This window comes from Zalophus californianus, chromosome 7 (assembly GCF_009762305.2).
Source record: "Zalophus californianus isolate mZalCal1 chromosome 7, mZalCal1.pri.v2, whole genome shotgun sequence".
Taxonomy (NCBI): domain Eukaryota; kingdom Metazoa; phylum Chordata; class Mammalia; order Carnivora; family Otariidae; genus Zalophus; species Zalophus californianus.
The window spans coordinates 51,628,348-51,650,495 of record NC_045601.1 but is presented as its reverse complement, the minus strand read 5'-3'; the positions used below and the strand labels follow the sequence as shown (position 1 = coordinate 51,650,495).

Genomic DNA, 22,148 nt, shown 5'->3' with positions numbered 1-22,148 from the left:
AGGGTGCTAGGTTCCACAGAAATTCCTTTGAGGATGCTATAGAATAGGAGAAGGGAATTTGGGCAGAAGGGGTTCTAGGTCCCATCCCACTATAGCCTTTAAATAAGCCCAGTTGTGCATGCCTAAAACACAGCCATGCAATTGCATGCTAATAGTGTGGCCCTCAGACTCAAGAAATCATTTATACTGCTTTTCCTCTGCCAGCTCCCAGAACAAGCACCAGTGTACAGCAAGTCTAGGGGAAGAGGAATACATTAAATGATACGAGGGGATGCGAGTCAGCAAAATCCAAAATGCAGGAAATTTCTTAAACACAAATAACTTGTTTTTTCAACAAAGAGAACACAAGATGATAGAAGGAGGTAGAGGGAATTTATAGATTAAAAGGGACTTGAGACATACCAGTCAATTGCTCTATTTGAAACCTGGTTGGATCCTTCCACAAACCCCCCAAAAACAAAAACAAACAAATAACACACACACAAATAAAACAACCCCCCCAAAAAAAAACAAAAAACCCAAAGATCAGCTAGAAAAAAAAAAAAAAAGACAAATAATGAAATCTGACCACAGAGTGGTCAGTAGATGATTTACTATTAACTTAACGTGATACTAGGTTTAAAAACAGTCCTTATCTTTTTGAGATATATACTAAAACATTTACAGATGAACTGATACGATATGAATTAGCTTCAAAATAAAGTAGGTTGGGGGAGGGATGTGGGCAGGAGTTCACATAAAACAAGATTAGACAAGAGTTGTCATTGAAGCTGGGTGAGGGACACATGGGGTGAGTTTTATATCACTTTCTTTACTTTTGTTTGAAATCTTCCACAAGAAGAAGTTAGAAAGATTCTGAACATCATGAATGGCATAGCTGAGTAGGTTTATTTTTTCATTATCTTTTCTCTTTTTGCCAATATTCATCATTTATACCATCTTTTTGTGAGTAAATTACTCTAATTTTTATAAGAGGTAAGGGGAGACAAAGTATAAAGAAGATATGTGCCTGCCTTTCTGCATACATGCTTCAGTTTCTTTCTTCTTCTTTTTTTAAAAGATTTTATTTATTTGACAGAGAGAGACACAGCGAGAGAGGGAACACAAGCAGGGGGAGTGGGAGAGGGAGAAGCAGGCTTCCTGCGGAGCAGGGAACCCGATGTGGGGCTCAATTCCAGGACCCTGGGATCATGACCTGAGCCGAAGGCAGACGCTTAATGACTGAACCACCCAGGTGCCCCCATGCTTCAGTTTCAATCACTTCGCTTTTGGAGGTCATTTACTGACCTCTGTCGGAATTCTGTCATTGTCCTTTTTACCTTTTTACTCATTTAACCTCCCACATTCTGGATGTTTTCCCAAGCTCATCTTCTTTATCACTGATCAATAGATAGACTGATGTGTAGACAAAGCATATATATATAGAGATATACACACACACAACATATATAATAGAGAGATGATATTTATCTATATGTGGATGGATAGATGTAGTTTGTTCTATATACCATCTGTATGTAGAGAAATCTCTCTATCTATAGACATAAATGATACAGACATAGTTTGCAGTGACATCTGCTTTTGCTACTTCCATTATTGATTTGCTTTGGCAATCATGGTTTTTACTTTACTGCATTTTATTTTTATCCCTATATTCTTAATAGTCACAATGTCCTCTCTTAACTTACTAAGGATACAAAGCAGCTTAAATTTTTCTTCTTTCATTCAATAAATCTATTTCAAGTGGATGATTTTCTCCCCAGCACATCTTTCTTCCTCTTCGTTCTTTTGTAAATATCATAGGGTTTGCTCTTTTCTATTTAGTCATTCTGGAGCTTCAGTAGCGTTTGTCTTGAGAAATTAGGCCCCAAACCCTTGCTCAGCATCTGTTTGAGTGCAGGGAGATTTCTTGGGTCTAGAGTGAGAGGGTAGACTGGGTGAACAGACTGAAGCCTGCCAATATCTGGAGCCAGAGGGTAAGCTGGTACCATTCAAGAAATTCCTGCATTATAAGTGTGGATTAATGCAGAGAAGACTAGCCACGGACAGGACTCAGTAATAAAACCCGGAGTGAATGAGAAAGCAGTCAGCAGAGATTGTCAGCACTGTGAGAAGAACCACAGCAGAGTGTTGATGCTTTTGCTGGATAACAGAGTGCTCAAAGAAGATTGAACCAAAAAAAAAAAAAAAAAGATGGAACCATTTAAATGTATTTATTTATTTACAAATGTAGAATCTGAAGAATAAAAGGAAGTAAACAAGCAAATAAAAATATCTAAGCTGCTTAACTGAATTCAGGCTCTGGAATTCCCACAACAGAGAAAAAGAAAGAGCAACTCCGGAAATTATGTGTGCCTCAGCTAAAGCACAAGTTTTAAGGCTACTTCGATAGCCACCGATTTATAAAAATAAACATACCAAAGTGAGAAACTTCCAGGGAGTTGAGCTTCTCCAACATTAGCTTTATGACAAGTTCATCTGGAATGCTTTGACCACTGAGCAGTATTGATTGCAACTAAGAACCAAAAAAGATAGTGTATATTAGTGTATATACATCTGTGACACAGAGCTTTTTTTTTTTAAATCATAATAATTTTGAAACTTAGATTTACCATAACTCCTGATTCAGTTTCCCTGGCAATCTGTTCTTCCAAAATTGGTAAAACTAAAATATGAATTCAAATTATTAGCACAAACTGCTATTAGAATTGCCAAATTAAGAAACATACTTGTTTTATAATGGTAACAAAGATTAATATTTGCATATCACTTTAAGAGTTTACAAAACATATTTATACACATTATGTTGTGTAAGCCTAACCAAAGCATGAGGCAGCAGAATGTATTCCACAGAGAACTTGTCTCTGCCACTCGCTAGCTAAAATATCTTGAGGAAGCTAACTACTTAAATACCTCTGGGCCTTGCATGCTTATGCCCTGTATAGTATGCAAGAGAATGTGAGGATGAAATGACATTGTGTCCGTGACAGTGACTGGGAAATTGTAAAGTGTCACTCAAAAGTATACACTAAGTATTATTAGTCCAGATACTTTTATAACCACAGAGTTATATCCAGAGCTCATTAATTTTGCACTCTGATTATATAAAAGGAAAGTATGCGTCAAAAAATGTAAAAATAGATAAACGCTGATTAGAAAAAGGGGGCCTGAGGCTGGAATTCCAATGATTTCTTTCCTTTTAAGAGGAAATATTCCATCCCTTATGGAAGACATCCTGGGACAGAAATGACAGGGGCAAGACCTATGGGAGGACTCAGGAACTGAATTATGTCCCTCACTGCTAGTAATCTATGATTGTTCTCCTCAAAATTGTACCAGATTGCAATTTCACTAACACCACATAGAATCCTCATTTCATAACATTCTTGCCAAAAATGATTATAGAAGATTCTTTGTCCATTTGATAGGTAAATATGGATCAGTGTTATTTTAATTAGCATTTCTTCGAATAACAATTTCTTTGAATAATGACTTTTTTCTTATATTTGTCTATTTTTTATTTCTACTTTTATGAATTGCCGATTCATTCTTTTGTTTATTTTTCTATTAGAACAAAAATAGTTTTATTGATTAAAAGAATACTTTATATAAAGTTAGTAGTCCTCATCTTATATACTGCAGAGAATGCAAAGCAAAATAATAAAAAATAAAATTTATCATTGAAAATAATCAAGTCTTGGGGCGCCTGGGTGGCTCAGTAGGTTAAGCATCTGCCTTCGGCTCAGGTCATGACAGGATCCCGGGATTGAGCCCTGCATCCAGCTCCCTGCTCAGTGGGGAATCTGGTTCTCCCTCTCCCTCTGCCCTTCCCTGCTCCTGCCTTGAGCTCTCTCTCTCTCTCAAATAAATAAAATCTTAAAAAGAATAATTAAGTCTTAAAAAATGTTCTGAAGAACAGCTGTGAGAGTTTCTTCTCTTCTCATCTTTCATAGGGAGATACCCAAAACACACATGTCCCCAGTAGTTCTAAATGAGGGAATTAGAGAATTGGAGGCAGTAGAATGAAGTCAAAGACATTTCATAAACCTTCCTAACTTCTATGAACAAAACTAGGACTAACTGAAAGGCAAAAATATGCCTGATGCTATTTTGAAGATAACATTCACTAGGTTGGTAGTGATGTGTGATAAAGTAATTATAGCGAAATGTTAATCACAGAATCTAGATGATATATTCTTTACATTTTATAAAGTTTTTATAATAAAATATTGGGAGGAAAGAGTAAAATTTACCTTCTACACGAATACATTTCCATGCCTGTGTTATTTGATGAGCTAAAGTTGTCTTCCCAACCCCCTTAAAAAGAAAGATGTTATTTAAAACCCACAGGCATTTGCCAATGAAACAGATATTCTCATTTTCAAAGACTCTATTGATGTGCTCGCTTCAGCAGCACATATACTAAAAGACTCTATTGATGGTTACAATACATGAATATTATCAAGTAAATTTTTTGTCCACAAAATAAATGAACAGCAGACTCTAGATATTTATAGCTTAATTTTTCTCTACTCATTGTTACATTTGCCACATTTTTGAAGTGATTTAGATAACATTTTTTAAATTAAGAAAATAGCCCTGAAACCAGGCAGCTGTACCATTATGGCATTCCAGGTACTGTCCTCTTTTGATTGTCAAATTTTGTAATTTGAATACATATCGTTGTGATTATATTGAAATCCATCACTTTATCTCTTTTCTAAAGTTTTTAGTCATGAATGTTTTGACAGACTTCCACTTAGTAACTTACAAGAACAAAAAATTCTTATTAAATGGACATCTTTGAAAAGTATCATATTTTCAAGACAAAAGATCACTTTAATGTAGTAATATTTGCATCTGATTGTTCTCACTGTTGACTTTTATGTTGAACATTTTTTCATTTAAATTCAATTAATTAACATATAATGTATTTTTTTGTTTCAGGGGTACAGGTCTGTGATTCATCAGTCTTATGTAATACACAGTCCTCATTATCTCACATGCCCTCCTTAATGTCCATCACTCAGTTACCTCATCCGTCCACCCCCTCCCCTCCAGCAACCCTCAGTTTGTTTCCTATGATTAAGAGTCTCTTATGGTGGGGCACCTGGGTGGCTCAGTTGGTTAAGCGACTGCCTTCGGCTCAGGTCATGATCCTGGAGTCCTGGGATCGAGTCCCGCATCGGGCTCCCTGCTCAGCGAGGAGCCTGCCTCTCCCGCTAACCCTCCCCCCTCTCATGTACTCTCTCTCTCTCATTCTTGCTCTCTCAAATAAATAAATCTTTAAAAAAAAAAAAAAAGAGTCTCTTATGGTTTGTCTCCCTCTCTGGTCGTCTTGTTTTATTTTTTCCACTCTTCCCCTATGATCCTCTGTTTTGTTCCTTAAATTCCACCCATCAATGAGATCATATGATAATTGTCTTTCTCTGATTGACTTATTTCACTTAGCATAATACCCTCTAGTTCCATCCATGTTCACTGTTGACTTTTAAAACTCTATTATATGTTAAGAAACATAATGAAAGTTACTGGAACCATTTCCTGGTACCTGTCCCAGGGTCTACATAAAATTAAATTGAGGGTGGGATGCAGCTCTTAGTCTCTGCTGTTCTGGAGAGGATCTTTAATTCACCAGCTCAGGCTCTCTAATGCTAACTACCAACTAGTTCAATGGCTGAAAATACCTCTCATTTAGAGGTCCTTACTAGAAATGCCTAGAAAAGCAGGCTATCTTATATCATCCATTTTTGGTTTCTTTTTATTTTGTAGAAAGACAATACATAGGTCTGCAAACACACTGTGGGCAAAGGTGAGGCACATTGCCTCTCAGTAGCTTCAGATATTAATGGGAGAGCCCCAGTTTGTCTCTGTAGTGTCCCTTCTTCACATACCCAGAGAACCTCATAACAAATTTCACAGAAAGTTTTATAAGCAAATTATGTTAGAAATAACCTTGGATCATAGACTACTAACAATTGTCATGGTGCAATGTTTTGATGAGTTCTATTTCTTCATAATATAAAAACAAAGATAAGTACAATGTAGGTTCCTTTTCAATTATAGTGTACAAGACAAGATAAAGTTAGGAACTTACAACCAATATTATATCAGTTTTTAAGTCATACAATGAAAGCCTAACACTCGAAAAAATTAGCACATTATGTGGTTTTCATTCTTGTATGGTAACATAATATTATGACTTTAAAAATAAAAATTATAGTAAATAGTAAGTTAGAAAAGACAACTTACTGGTTTCCCAAATATAACAAAGCAAACAGGTTTAGACAACAAAAAGTTATATTCAGCTTCATCTTCATTAAATATATCTGCAAAAGGATACTCTTCTGTCTTCTCTTGAGAATTCATAATGTAAACTACTACAATAAGAAAGGGTAAAATTATTAGTGACTAATTTAGTTGGAAGAAGCTGGCAGGTGAAGGAGAATGAGAATATCCTGGGAATTTACTTAGCCTAGAAGCCATTCCACATCACTAAACACAAAGATTTTGCCGATATTCACAAATAAGTTAAACTTATCTATTAAAAAAATAATAGGCTCTTAGTTTGAGACAAAAAGCAAAATGAGCTATATGTTGTACAAAAGACAGCTAAAACGAAGTGTTTCTGCAAGATTAATTAAGATAAAAATACATATATACATACATAAACATATATGTTATGATGTGTATATTCAATTAAAGATCAAATTAAATATGCTATATATATACATACATATATATGTTATACAGACACATATATATGTGTGTATGTGCACATGTGTAGGAACTACTAATGGCTCTAACAGAAATCTGAATGGAAATTAGAAAATATGTAAACTGAAAAAAAATGAACATATATAACAAAACTTAGAAGATGTAGCTAAAGTAATATTTAGAAACCTTAAATACTTACATTAGAACCAAAGAAACTCTGAAAAGTACATGAGATAAGCTCAGCACTTTTAAGATGTTGGGGAAAAAAACCAGGAAAAATAGAAAAATATATTTTAAAAGTTAATGAAATAGAAAACAAACATATATAGAAAGAGTCACCAAAGCTAAATAGTGGTATTTGAAAAAAACGTATAAATAGAAAACTGTCAAGATTGATCAAGAAAATAGAAAGCACAATTAAACAATTTTAGAAGTGTGGTTTCTTATATCTTAAAATTAAGATTTTGTTGTTTTTTATTTCTATCATGAATCAGAGAATGTTCTCCATGGTATACTAATTTTTTGAAATTTGTTGAGGTTTGCTTTATGGCCTAGTACACTGTAGTTTTTTAAAAGATTCCCTGATTCCTTGAAAAGGATATGTGATTTATGTTTTTTTGATGTAGTGTTCTTTAAATGAGGTTTACATCAAGTTTGTGAATTTTATTGGTTAAATCTTCCATAATGCCCACTGATTTATTGTCTACTTGATCAAACAATATTAGACACAGAAAGGAGGAAGGACTACAGAGTAACAATGCTACAGATATAATATAGATAAGGCAAGGATATCATAAACAAAGTTATACCAAATAAATTTGAAAATTTAAACAAAATTGATAAATACCTAGAAAAATCAGCTTCTCAGGAAAAAAAAGAGAAAATCTGAGTGGTTCTATAACTATAAGGAAACTGAGTCAATAACTAAAAATCTTCCCACAAAAGAAACCAAATGGTTTTTTGAAGAGCTCCAAGTCTTAGAATCTTACACTCTTTCAGAGAAAAAATAAAGTGGAGACTTCTTACATCAGTTTATTGATCTTATATAACCTTTACCTAAATCAGAGAATAGTGTGAAAAAGCAAAATGATGTACTAATTTCATTCATGAACAAGATTTACAAAATCCTAATTAGCTAATTGAATCCAGCAATATATAACAAGATAACATCATGACCAAGTTGGGCTTTCCCCAGGAATTCAAGTCTGGCTTAATATGAAAAATTAATTTATCATATTAAAATAAAAGAGAAAAACTGTATGATTGTCTTAATAGATGTAGAAAAAGTATGAGACAATCTACACCTTTTAATGATTAATAAAGGATAAATCTCTTAGCAACTAGGAATAGAAGGGAATTTCTTTAATCTGATAAAAGGTATTAACAAAAGACAAACATTACATTTAATGATTAAATATTAAAAATGTTCTTTTCAGGTCATGACAAGACAAAAGAAAGAAAACTGTGATTATTCCCAGTTGATATGATTGTCTACATAGGAAACTAATATATCACAGATAAATTTTGAGAATTAATCTGATAATCCAATTTGCTGGATTCAAAATTATACAAAATTCAGTTGCATTTCTATACAGCATGAATTGCTAGAAAATGTAACTAAAGATAAAAAGACTTATCTTTGCAGCAAAATAATAAAGCAACCAGGATTAAATATTATAAAAGATATATAAACCCTTTAGGGAAAAATCACAAAATCTTATGAAATGACTTTAATAAGCAGACTTCAAAAATGGAACAAAACTATGTCCCAGTGGTCTGGGACACTGTTCATGGAACAATGAAAATGTATTATGGGGGCTATATGCTTCCTGGTAAATGGGATATGCTTATATTTCTCTGTGGAATTTAAGAATATTCAAATGGGCTTAATATACCAATATTACTTTAAGATGTCATTATGAAACAAGACATTATAAGAATTATTACTAGTATGTTAAAAAGATTGAGATGAAAACTTCATGACAAAAGAACTAAAATTTCAAGTTATTTTTAGTACCAAAAAATAAGTAATGCTACTATAAAATGTAGTTATAAAGGAGACAATGCATCTAAACCTTTTAGAGAGATGGTACATTTATTAAAGAATATTAAGTACACTAAAACCAGGGCCCTAAGGCCTGGGATGGAACATTTAGGTGGATATTTAAGTACTTTGAACCCCATGATTACCTGTGTTAGGCAGGAAACTAGGCATGAGTGATAGGAGGATGGACCTTAGACATCCTGACAGAGAGCCCCAACTGAGGACTGCCCAGGGACCATCCTCTCCACCCATCTAGCAGTCTGTTTGCAGTTACAACATCTCAGCAGGGGAAGAGTTGAGTTTGTTGTGCTTATTGCACTTGTGCAGAAAGTAGCCTCTTGTCCTTATTTAACCTATGCCTCTAGAATAGCAGAATATGGAGTAGGGTGTGAAAGGCTCACAGAGGTGACATGTTAGATGGATTTGTTAAATGAGGACGTTAAATGAGGCGAGAGAATGCATCAGCCAACTCCGCTCTTTGGGATGGCCAGAGGATACTCCCTTCTTTAAGGCTACAAGGAATGAACTAGTAAGGAGGCACTAGTATCATTAATAAACTCAGTGGTGGCTATCCTTTGTAGGCCAGGATTGGAGGTAGGAGAAAGGCTGCAAAGTAGGTGTAATTACTAGAATGGGCAGCAAGTCCAGAATGGCAACAAGCAAAACCCACAGAGATCTGTGGTGACAGCTGATAAGCCACAGAATTTCTAGGGGTGAAACAGATGAGCAGTAAGCAAAAATGCTGATGAACTTACATTTCTAAAAATGACAAAGGGCAAGTGAATCAAAGGCTGATGTCAGCAGCCACAGTGGAAAATCATGATTCCTTGCCCAACTCTTAGTTCCAAAGCCCATTTACTGAAGGCGAGGCAAGGAGCCCTCGAGAAGAGACCCTACAACACCTAACAAGTATGCACAATAGGAATTCCCCAATCCTTCTCCAAGAGAACCTACAACCATTAACTGGGAAAATACACACTGAGGAAATGGGACTATCCTCCTCTTTCCAACTCAATAGGACACAGGGTCTGAGCTGACACCAACACCAGTGGATTCAAAATGCCATCATGGCCCCCTGTAGGAGTGAAAGCAAATGGAGAACCAGTAATAAATGGAGTCTTGGCTCAAGTCTATCCTATAGTACAGGGTCTGCAGAATCATCTCATGGTTATTTTCCTGGTCCCTGAGTACATAATGGGGATTGCAGCTGGTAAAACCTTCACAGTGGTTCCCTGCCTGTGGAGTAAGAGCCAATGTGGTAGAAAAGCCAAGTGGAAGGTCATGAAATTGCTTACCTGCTCCTTGGCCCCTAGGCCAGATAAATAAGAGTAAATCATTCTGAATGAATGAAATGGAAAGGTGCTACCCAAAACTATTTAAAAGATGCATAGCCCTGCTTAATTCTCCAGTGTGGCTTTTTGAAAAAACAAGATAGATCATGACAAATGATGGTGGACTACTGAAAACTTAAACAAGGGATAGCCCCATTTGTAAATGCTGTGCAGATGAGACCTTTACTAGTTGGACACAGCTTCTTGTACTTGGTATGTAGTTATTCATCTGGCAAATGTGTTATGTTTTTTTAAATCCCTGTCAGAATAGAAGATTAGAAGCAGTTTGTATTCACTTGAACAGTCAGCAAGGGACATTCAGTTTTACACCAGGACTCTCCTGTGTCTGTAGCAAATATAGTACAAAGGGGTCTTGTTGATCTACAATATTGGGTGAGCAGGAAGTGGCAAGTGTTCTGGATGCCTTCATAAGACACATGAGCAGCAGAAAGTGGAAGATACATTTACAAAGATTTAAAGGCCTATTACTTTGGTGAGGTTTTAAAAGGTCAGAGGTCTGGGTCATTCCGAGATATTCTCTCCAAGGTAAAGGACAAGTTATTGTACCTTACGCATTCTACCTCTGAAAGAAGAGGGGCAGTATTTATAAGTCTCTAGTTTTGGGAGACAGCACGTAGCACACTTGGGGATACTTTCTGATCCATTTAATGGGTGACTTGGAAAGCTATCAGTTTTGAGTGAAGCTCAGAGCAAGAGAGAGCTCTGCAGCAGTTTTAGTGTATGATACCAGAGGCCTGCTTCTTAGGCCTTATACCTGGCCTGATCCCATGATGCAATAGGGAGGTACTGAGAGTACGTAAGAATACTTTTGGAGTCTTAGCAAAGCCACGACAGAAACCTCTCATGTATATCACTGCTGTCTGTGGCAGAGAACCATTCCCCTTTCAAGAAGCAGCTCTTGGTAATACTCTGGGCTCCGGGAAAGAATGAATGCCTGGCCATAGGACATCAGGTGACTATGGAACTGGACGTGCCCATCATAAGCTGGGTATGTCAGATCAAGTCCTCAAGTTGGGCAGGCATAGCAGCAATCCACCAAATGATAAAAATGGAACATTTCCAAGTGTTCAGTTCCAAGCAGGTCTGGAGAGTACAAATAAGTTTCATAAATAAGCAGCCCAGAACCCATGTCACCTATCTCTTGCTCACCAATGTCTCTCTTTCAGCTCACACCTCATATGGAATTCCCTAAGAATAGCTGATAGAAAATTTTTAAAAATCATAGATGCATCATGATATATTGGTGCAAGCTGTAAATGGAATGCTTCCAAACTTTAATCCCACTCGGGGGTAGCCGTGAATGATGATGATTAGGGAAAATCCTCCTTGTGGGCAAAGATTTTTTTTTAAAGATTTTATTTATTTATTTGAGAGAGGGAGTGAGAGAGAGAGAGAGAGAGAGCACAAGTGGAGGGAGGGAGAGGGAGCAGCAGACTCCCCACTGAGCACGGAGCCTAATGTGGGGCTCCATCCCAAGACCCTGAGATCATGACCTGAGCCAAAGGCAGACACTTAACCAACTGAGCCACCCAGGCACCCCTGTGGGCAGAGATATAAGCAGTATTCCTAGGTCCTCTGTTTGGAGGACAATATTGAATGGTGTGGTCAAGGGCCTGAGAGGAGCAAGATTGAAAGACAAGAGAAAGAGTTCTGGGGAAGAGGTACGTGAATGAAACTATGAGAGGGGTGTACAAACACACTCTATGGTAACCCCTAACAAGTCACACCCTGTGTGATTATTCCCTTCTCTTACGTGCGGATGGAATCTGTGACTTGCTTCTAAGTCTAGTGAAAGTGTTAGAAATATTATTCTCATGATTACACTATATTACATAAGATCCCATTTAGTATACTGGAGAGACTTCCTGGTTGGCTTTGAATTAAGCTGCCATGTTGTCAAAGGACTGCATGGCAAGGAATAGTGGGTGGCCTCCAGTCACTGAGAGCAGCCCCTGGGCAACAGCCAGGAAGAAAAGTGGGACCTCAGTCCTACAACCACAAAAAGATGAATTTTACCAACAATCTAAATGAGCTTGGAAGCAAGTTCTTCCCTAGTCAGGCTTCCAGATGAAAATGCAGCTCAGCCAACACCTTGACTGCAGCGCTGTGAGACCCTGAGTGGAGGACCCAGCTCAGCTATGCCAGGACTCCTGAACATGGAAACTTGAGATAATATATGTATGTTTTAAGCTGCTAAATTTGTGGTAATTTTGTTATGTCACATAGAAAATAAATACAGGTGGACACAAAATATGTGGATTTTTGTGTCTCACAAAGCAGGATGATTATCCAGTAAATGCCAGCCATTGTTTATCCTTGTCACCTCAGTGCTTCCAAAATGGCTCATGAATGGAGGAGGCATGATAGTGGGGATGGAGGCAATGGAGGCCATTCATGGGCTCATCAGGCTGATTTAGCCACTTCTACCACTGAACACCTCACCTGTCTGCAGCAGAGACTGAGGCTGAGCCCTCAATACGGTATATCCATTCAGTGAAACACTGATTACATGGGACCCCTTCACCTGGGAGAGGGCAGCAGGTGACATGTGTCCCTAGTATGGGTGTGCCTTCCCTACCCACAATGCCTTGGCCAGCACCACTATCTGAGGGTTTGGAGTGTGTCTCATTTATCACAGTGAGATCCATATAATATTGCCTTGGATCAAAGGACCCTCTTTATAGTAAAGGAGATATGATAAGAAGGTTCCACTGATTCTACTACATACCACTTTATCCAGAAGTTGCTGGTCTGACAGAATGTTGGAATGGCCTTTTAAAGGTACAATTAAAGCTCTGTTTGGGATCACGTGGGATTGAGATACTACTTCAAGATGAGAAATATGCTTTGAACCAAGGGTTAGGAATGGTCCCTCCTACCATCACTCTGTGATTGACATGAGGAATTTGTATCACCTTTCCTCATGACTTCAGGCTCTGCCGGACTGGAGGTCCTGGTTTTGATTGATGGGAGAGAGATGCTTCTATCAGAGGATCCCCTTAGTTAGGTTTCACTAAACCTAAAACTGCTGCCTGGTCATCTGTGGTTCCACATGCCCATAAGGAGTTACTACACTGGCAGCTGAGGATAGAGTTGCTGCTACATACTTGGAGGAGGGAGATGTATGTCTTGAACTCAGGGATTTCTCTAAGACACCTCTTGTAATTATAGCAAGCACAACCTGACAAAGACACGGTAACAACAGGCTTACACCCCTCAGGGATGAAGGCTGATTACCCTACTGGGAAAACAACAGAGACCAGCAAAAGTGCTGGCCAATGGTAAGAAAAATCTAGAATGGGTGGTAGAGGACAGAAGTGATGAATTATCAGTTACAGACCTAGGATTAATTGCAGTAGTGAATTCTGTAGCTTGTCCCACTAATCATCTTTTAGTAAGTCCTTTTCTTTTAGAAACTGGGATCAGCCACCACCGTGAAGAATTGGTGAGGGGATGGTGTGAACTTAATGTGGGGGCAGGGTGGATATGAGTAGTGCAAAGGTTGGAATGTACCAGATGCTATTAGTACCCATAACCACTTGACATGTACCTTTTCCATGCATGACCAGCCTGACTTCCAAAGGCTAGCATGTGTGACTCTTTGCCTAAGGGCTCTTTCCAGCTGCCATACCTAGTCGGCCTGAGCACAGGGCACACTGGAAGTTCCAGGGAATTAATGTTCTGCCATAGCAGGCCTCAGACAATAATTGATGGCAGTTGGTGAATAAATGCCCCAGCTCTTTTGCCCTTAAGAGAGAATTACTCTGAGACATACATCTCAGGATTATCCAGTGAATTCAGCCCACAGAGAAATTTGCTTATAATATTCCCTTGATCAGCTTCCTTCTGCTCACTGATGTTTCCTGGGATTACTTCCCATATAAAGCACTTGCCGTCGAATTTTTGTCTCAGGATCTGCTTCTGGGGGAAACCAACAAAGACAAAGTTCAAATGGAAGTGCTATATTACAGTATAACATAATAATTGAAAGCTAAATATTGGAAACCAGAAGTCTATAGATATTATAAGAGTTGTTATCCTAAACAAAAACATAGTGCAAGTATTTAATGCTTATATTCAGAAGAATTGGTTTCCATTAGGAAACAAAACAGAACTAAATATTCTTCCCAGTTGAAAGATCCAGGTCAACCTAAAATGCCAGAACTAACGTGATGATCTTTCTAGTTCTTAATAAAGGTAGGACTAAACTATGAAAGACAATTAAAATACTAAATAAACATTTATTTTTTAAAAAATTGGTAATCTCTCAATTTTAAATTTACAATATGATCTCTAGCATCTTCTTGTTGTGTAACATAACCTCGAATATCACATTACGTTATGCGTTTATACTATAATTCAATAGAATTTTTAAAAGTTCCCTCACATTTTTAGCTGTTGGGAAACCCTCCAGCAGTGGGTTCTGTGGTTTACAGGAGGCCCCTCTCCTGGGAAACCTAGTAACTTCTGCTGTGGCGACGCCTTATACTCTCCTAATAGGTGCTCAGTAAATATTTGTGGAATGAAGACATTAGTCGTTGGAAGGGAAAATGGCTTTAAAAGTACTTTACCGAGAGACCCCAAAGTTCAGTTTTGTAAGAAAAGGAACTGGTCTGGGGTCCCCGCAGGAGGTGAGGTTCCATTCAATTGATACAAAAGGCGTCAGGGCGGGGGACTACTTACTCCGCCACAGCAGAGTCGTCAGAAGCCCACAGGACCCACTCGCTGGCGGCAGCAACCGCCTCCCGTGCCTCTCTGTCTGTGGACCGGTTGCCTAGGGAACCCGTGGCGGGGCTTCGCGCAGAGCCTCTTGGGGAACCCGGCCTCGTGAGGCGGGGCTGTAATTCATTCATTTTTAAAAAATTTACGTATTCACTTTTGCACTTAACTTTGTATTTATAACACATTCCTTTTCACAGATATAGAAGGTGACGATTAGAGACGGTGTGTACACTACCCACTTCTGTTCACTTACATCAAATGGAAGAGACCTTATTTTAACCCACAATTGCCCGTCTCCAAAGCCAGTGCCGCACCACAGGGCACTACACTTGGCAGGCAGTCCATTTGTAGAATTTACAAATGGCCAGTCTCCGCCACAAATACGTGGCAAAGTCCAAAATGTCCAACTTCAGGTGATTTTTTTTAAAAAAGGTGATTTTTAAAAAATTCCTTGAACCCCACAGCCTCAAAACAATATGGTTTTTGTTGGCTCTCACAAGGGTTAAAATGGATAACAATGAGATGCAAGGGGGAAAAAAAAACACCGACACTCAGGGAAGAGCTATCAGATATGTTTCTAGGAAAATAAGGGCAGAAGTAGGTAGAGAAAAAAAAGACCAACTTCTATTGGATCTATCTACAACTCGGAGAACCGCTTCAAAAGAAGCAATCCAGTCGCAAATCGTCTCCCTTTTCTAAAAAGGGAGACCAGATGAAGCGAGAACCGAAACTAACCACGCGACTTTTTCTCCGCCCACTTTTTCTCTTGCCCGCACCAAAAATGGCGCCCTTAGCTTCCTCCCTAGGCAGCACGCAGGTTCTGGGAGCCTCTACACGACCTCTCTACGGTATATCCTCCAGTCCCGACCCCGACGCGCCCGGGGCGGGGCTTGCCTGGAGGTGGGGGAGCTGGGATCCGGAAGCACCTGAGCTGTACCCGGTCTTCTGTATGTTTAGTGTCCAAGTGGTGTTTTCTGGCTGGATCTAGTGTCGGGGGTCTGAAGTGTCTTCTCTCCGGGCCTCCTGGGACTGTCTGGAGGCTTGCCGCACCCTGGGCTGCGGCCTGGTGCCCTGTCGTGGGAGCCCCAACTTCCTCCTACCATGCCCGCGGCCGCCGCCCCCATCATCAGCTCCGTCCAGAAGCTGGTTCTCTATGAAACCAGAGCTGTAAGTTCCCCGCGCCGCGGGGCACAGTGGGGCGCGCGCGGGAACACGGTGGTAGAATCCCCCTCCCTGGGTCCCTAATCCCAGCCTTGGGCATATGTCTGAGGAGGCTTCGCCTTGTCATCGCACCCAGGGCACTGCTGCTTTTGCTTGTACATGTTTCCACTTAAAAGTCACGGTTGGAACGCACTGGAAACAGGTGCTTGTGGTATCTCAGAAACTGTTTATGAAGTTCTGAACGAGTTACTGGATTTTTTAAAAAAACTTTCAGAAAGCTTGTTAGTGTTTTGCAGTTCTATACTTAGAGTACAGGCAAGGGTATGAAAAAATATTTTTGATCTTTGAATGGGTAATTTGTGTGTTTTCCTATTCCATGGCATACCAGTCACTATGAATTGATGTTAATTATGTGCACTTTTGTTGCTAAAATACTTGGTTCTGTTTATTTGAAAGGAAAACTTACTTTGTTTAAAGACATTTGTTTGGATAACATTATTTTGCTTTTCACTTTTTTACAACACTTTTTGTTTGTTTTATTACTTCGAGTGGCCATGTAAACAGGAGTAGAATAGATCAGTTTTTGTGTTTAGATTCTAGGTCCCTAAGATTTAATGGAATAGTGTTTATAGAAGTACATACTTTGTCATTTGTGTGGTTGGAAAATAAAGTATAACTTTTCTGAGTTGAGGTAACAGTGATGTTAGGATCTGTGTTTAAAATTGCACTTCATGGTAATAGAATTGCATATGCCAGAAACCTTCCTATTGTGCTGTAGAGTGTTTTATAAGGCATATTCAACGGAACTTGGGTTGTCTTCCATTAGATAAAGTAGGTACTTAACAGTTTCTTGGTTATAACATGGTTCTAATAGCACATCTGCCTCGGGTCACAATTAGTGAAGAAACATTGTTGACCCTAAGTTAATTTTGTTGGCAACTTCATTTGATTGGATCCAGACCAAAAGATGAAATTATCTAATAGTCATAGATTCTTCAGTTCTGTGAGAAGAGTCATACAGAAGTATTTTGACATTTAAATAAAACCTTCTGCTTTCTGTACAAAGTGCTGGTAAATGTCCCTGTAGGAAACATAAATACTATACTTAAAACACAGAAACTTCAGCTCCTTTATAAGCTGAGCATTCATTAGGACTGGCTGAGATGTTAGTGTTTTTTGAAAGCACAAATTGTATTATAGGGCTCTTCTCAGAAACCTTCAGTAGCCTCCATTTGAGGGGAGTAGATTCTGAATCTATTAGTTTGGCATTCAAAGCCGTATGTGATTTGTCCAAAACCTGTCTGGTCTTATATCTAATTTAATATTAATTCAACAAATATTTACTGAGGATTAACTCTGTGCCTTTATGTGCCTTATTCTGCAGCAAAACTATATTGCTTTCAGTTCCTTATACCTACCCAGAGTATTTTCTGCAGCTCTCTCTTTGTAAAGTCCCACCCCTCCTTCTCCTGTCACAACCTGCTGGTCCTCACAGCACAGATCTGGTACAGGGCCTTGCAAACAGTAGGCTTCCAATAGATGCTGGTTGAGAGTGTCTAACATGAAGATATCTGTGTTCTAGAACTTAGTTGTTACCCCTCTTGGTCATCTAAGGAATGGAAACTAACTCCAGCCAGCTTAGAGATAAAAAATGAGTTTATCAGAAGGATGCTGGAGGAGCCATTGCATGGAATCACTGGAAGAGCCTAACTCCCTAGCTTCTGGAAAGGCAGGGTAAGAGGACCCACTCAGAGTGCTGCCAAGGGCATACCATAGGTACTAGGAGAAGGAATCTGATTGACTCAGCTATGATTGGGAATCTGCCAAAGTCTGGTAGTACTGACTTTGTTCCGAGGAATGGTTGGAACCAGGGCAACCACCCTGAGAAATGTCTGCTGCATTTAATCTTTGAACCGCAGTTTCCTCATCAGTAAAAGTATGTGACTTTTCTTTTTTATATTTTTGACTTAAAAATTTAAGCAGAAAGATTTATTTGAGTAATAAGCTCAAAGTTTAAGGGACATAGATAATTCAGAAAAAAGGCATAAAATTACTGGCAACTAAATAGATCCTAGGAATTAAAAAAAAAACTGTAGCAGGTTTTATTAATGAGAAGAATAGCTAGTGTCTATGGAACTTCTATGCCAGCCACTGGTCAAAGAACTCAACATATATTTTATTATTTAATCCTCATAAAACCTCGAAGAAGTAAATCCTGGTACTACTACTATGATTACTATTCACTGTTATTCAGCGAAGAAAAGAATGAGGCAGAGAGGACTGTGCTATTGAGAGTATGGGCTGATACCTGGTGCCAGGCATAGATAGTTTATAACTGGACTGGGACAGATTATATTTAGAAACTGAGAGTCAGTGGTTAGAAACTTTTATGGCTGTTTGACAGAGTAATTGTATTCCTGATGAACCAAATAATTTAGAACATTGAATTTGTGGTTTGTGTGTCTTTGGGTTTTTTGTTTTTAGCTTTTTTATTATGGAAATTTTGAACAAATACAAAATAAACAGAATAATATAATAAACTCCCACATATCTATCACCAGCTCCAAAATTACCTTTATTTTTTAAGAAGATTTATTTATTTTTGAGAGAGAGAGAGAGACAGAGACAGAGAGACAGAGCACTGCAGGGGAAAGGGGCAGAGGGAGGGGGTGAGTCCTAAGCAGAGTCCATGCTGAGTGCAGAACCCGATGCCGGGCTTGATCTCAAGACCCCGAGACCACCACCTGAGCTGAAACCAAGAGTCAGACACTCAACCAACTGGGCCACCCAGGTGCCCTCAAAATTACCTTTATTAGCTATAACTCGTTCCACTCCCCACCCACCACTTATTTTATTATAAGTTTCTTTTTCTTTAAAATTTAGATAAATTGAAATGCACAAATCTAAGCTGTAAAATTTGGACAGAAAGTATACACATATGTTAACCATACCCCTGTCTTGCCCCAGAAAGTTGCGTTGCATCCCTATCTGGTCAATTGCCCCCTTTTCCTTACTGACAACTAATATTCTTTCCTTTTTAACCTTAGAATAGATAGGCCTATTGAAAAATTTCATATGGGTGGATTTATACAGTACATACTCTGTTGAGTCTAGCTTTTTTTGCTCAGCATGTCTTTAAAGTTCATCCATATTGTATCAGTAGTTTGTTCCTTTTTATTATTGAGTAGTAGTCCATTGTATACATATTCCACAGTTGGTTTATCCATTTTCCTTATTGATTTAGACTTGTTTCCACATTTAGGCTGTTGTCAGGCCAGCTATGGACAGTCTTGAACAAGTATGTTTGTGGACGTAACTTTTCATTTCTTTTCGTAAATACCTAAGAATGAAATTGCTACTCACAGAAGTGATGTTAGGTGCTTACAACAGCAAGGTATGAAAATCTTCATTGCTCCATATCCTTGCCAGGATTTGGTGTTGTTAGTCTTTTTAGCTTTAGTTATTCTCGTGCCTGTATAGCGGTATCTCATTATGGTTTTGATTTGCATTCCCCTAATGACTGATGATATTGAGCATCTTTTCATGTGCTTATTGGCCATTTTTATATCTTCCTTTGTGAAGTGTCAAAGTCTTTTGCCCACTTAAAAATAATTGGGCTGTTTGTCTTTTTATTTTTGATTTGTGGTTTTTTATATATTCTGGAATCAAGTCCTATGTGATATATGTTTTGTGAATATTTTCTTGCAGTCAGTGACTTGCCTACTCCATTTTCTTAATTTTTTTTCAGCATTACTGTGATGTAACTGACAAAATTGTAAGGTATTTAAAGTGATCTTTTGATGAGCTAAAGTTTTTCATTTCAATGAAGTTGAATTTATCAAGTTTTTCTTTTGTGTTTATTGCTTTCTGTGTCCTAAGAAATCTTTACCCACTCCCAGAGCACAAAGATATTTTCCAATGGTTTCTCTGAAAGATTTATACTTTTAACTTTTACATTTAGAGGTGAGTTTTATATTAAAATAATTTTGTATGTGGTTGTATTACTTATCTAATGTGGTGTAACAAATTAGTCCTAAACTTAGTGGCTTCAGACAACAATAAATAATATTTCACAGTTTCAGCAGGTCAGGAGCCTGGGAGTTATTATATGTATAACCACTCAGGACTTAGCTGAGTGGTTCTTGCTCAGGGTCTCATGAAGTTGCAGTTAAGATGTCATCCAGGCTACAGTCATCTGAAGGCTTGACTGGGCTAGAGGATTTACTTCCAAGATAGCTCACTTCACATGCTTGGCGGGTTGAGCTGGTTGTTGATGAGGCTTCAGTTTCTTACCTCATGGACATTTCCACAGGACTCCTGTAGTGTCTTTATGATGTGGTAGCTGGATTTGTTTGGCCAGACAGGGTGTTCTAAGAAAGAAGGATGATCTGTTCTAAGAAAGAAGGATGATGCTACAATGTCTTTTGTGACTTAGCCGCAGGATTCACACTCCATCATTTCCACAATTTCTGTTGGTTATGCAGGTCAGCTCTGTTTAGTGGGAGAGGACTATGTAAGGACATGAATACCAGGAGATGAGAATCATTAAGGATTCTTGGAGGTGGCAGCCACAGGGCTTGAGGTTCCATACATCAATTGTCCAGCCTCATTTATTGAAAAGATCACTCTTTCTTTATTGAATTCCTTTGGTACTCTTGTGAAAAATTAGTTGGAGAAATGTGAGTTGATTCTTAAGCTATTTTGTTCTCTTGATCAGTTTACTTTTCTTCATGGCATTACCACCTTGTCTTTATTATTACAGCTTGATAATAAGTCTTGAAATCAGGAAGTACAAGTTTTCCAACTTTCTTTTCCAAAGTTGTTTTTGCTACTCTAGATCATAGGCATTTACATATGAATTTTACAATCAGCTTGTCAATTTCTAATAAGCCTATTGGGATTGGGATTTGGGTTTCATTGAATTTATAGATCCATTTGGGGAAAACTGAATCTTAGTAACATTGAATCTTTTTTGAAATTATGAGATTATTATTTTAATTGAAATATTTCTATAAATTAAAATTATTTAAAATGAAGATTTATTAATATTTGAATTATTAAGATATTTCAAATCTGTATAATTCAAGTTTATATAAAATGAAACTCTATGCCCATGACCTACTACAAGAAGATTTTCTTCTTTTCATTTTTGCTTCATACATAGGGCACTTTTTTTCATATAGAAATTTAAGCAAGCAAGCAAACTAACAAGATGAAACCAAAAACCTCTCTTGTAAGAGTAATAGTGAAGAAAATAGGAGCAGGGAAAGAAAAACAGAGCATAGCAAACATTGATAAAGGAAAAAGAAAAATAAAGTTACCTTTAGGTGATAATATGCTAGAAGGACACTCAAACCATGTATATAGAGACTATTTTCTTTCAGTCAGTTTAGAACACATGGACTCTGCATTACAGATTAAAATGTTTGTAATTGGGACTATCTAAAATTATACATTTTGGGATGGTATAATATTGAATCTTTTAATCCATGGTATATCTATCCATTTATTAGGTGTTTACTTTCTCTTAGCAATATGTTGTAATTTTCAGCGTAGAAATTTTACTACTCCTGAGTATTTTATGAGTTTTGATACTATTGCAAATGGGATTTTAAATTTGATTTGACAATTGCTTGTTACTAGTATACAGATATTGAGTTGATTTTTATATATTGACCTTATATCCTGAAACTTTACTAAAGTCACCATGTTGAGAAACTGTAGCTGGTGTGTTGAATTAAAAATATGTGGATTATGACCTGCCGAATTGGGGGGCACAAGCCACTCACATGGGGTCAGCAGATAGCTCCCTCAACACTGAACTTTCACTTTGGGAAGTGAAACCCACGGGGTCATTTTGATTGAAGGTACAGTTTCAATACACCTACACAAAGGACATGAAGTCACAGGATTTAGAAGTGGCAGAGGTGGGAGGGAATGATTTAGGAGAAGGGCAGTCCTCTGTCCTAGGTCACAGGTCACATGTGAGCAGCAGATAGAGAGCAAGGTAGCAAGTACCTATTACTTAAAAGGTGGCAGGAACAGAGGTCACTAACTTTTTGTGGGCTTAACTCTAAGTAGTTATTTTAAAAGGTATCATGTAAGAGCAAAGTGGGATGGTGGGAATCCTAAACTCAGGTCCTAATCCAAAC

The 22,148-nt window shown here is 38.0% G+C and overlaps 2 protein-coding genes across 6 annotated transcripts in view; one reads left to right on the top strand and one right to left on the bottom strand.

The window, feature by feature from the left end:
- AK9 (adenylate kinase 9) overlaps positions 1-14,865 on the bottom strand; it is a 135,710-nt gene extending 120,845 nt beyond the window's left edge. The window contains exons 1-5 of one of the 2 annotated variants that reach the window (XM_027604179.2): positions 14,797-14,865; positions 6,253-6,380; positions 4,254-4,317; positions 2,613-2,665; positions 2,419-2,515 (exon numbers count right to left, since the gene is read on the bottom strand). In XM_027604179.2, the coding sequence (XP_027459980.2) occupies positions 2,419-2,515; positions 2,613-2,665; positions 4,254-4,317; positions 6,253-6,369 (331 nt within the window). In that variant the 5' untranslated portion in view covers positions 6,370-6,380; positions 14,797-14,865. The remainder of the gene's footprint in view (positions 1-2,418; positions 2,516-2,612; positions 2,666-4,253; positions 4,318-6,252; positions 6,381-14,796) is intronic. The other variant, XM_027604180.2, reaches the window with a different exon arrangement.
- An 853-nt stretch (positions 14,866-15,718) lies between these two features.
- The window catches only part of FIG4 (FIG4 phosphoinositide 5-phosphatase), a 129,789-nt gene continuing 123,359 nt past the window's right edge, over positions 15,719-22,148 (top strand). For 3 of the 4 annotated variants that reach the window (XM_027603009.2, XM_027603007.2, XM_027603008.2), the window contains exon 1: positions 15,719-16,002. In XM_027603009.2, the coding sequence (XP_027458810.2) occupies positions 15,937-16,002 (66 nt within the window). In that variant the 5' untranslated portion in view covers positions 15,719-15,936. Of the gene's footprint in view, positions 16,003-20,490; positions 20,676-22,148 lie in introns of those variants that run through there. The other variant, XM_027603010.2, reaches the window with a different exon arrangement.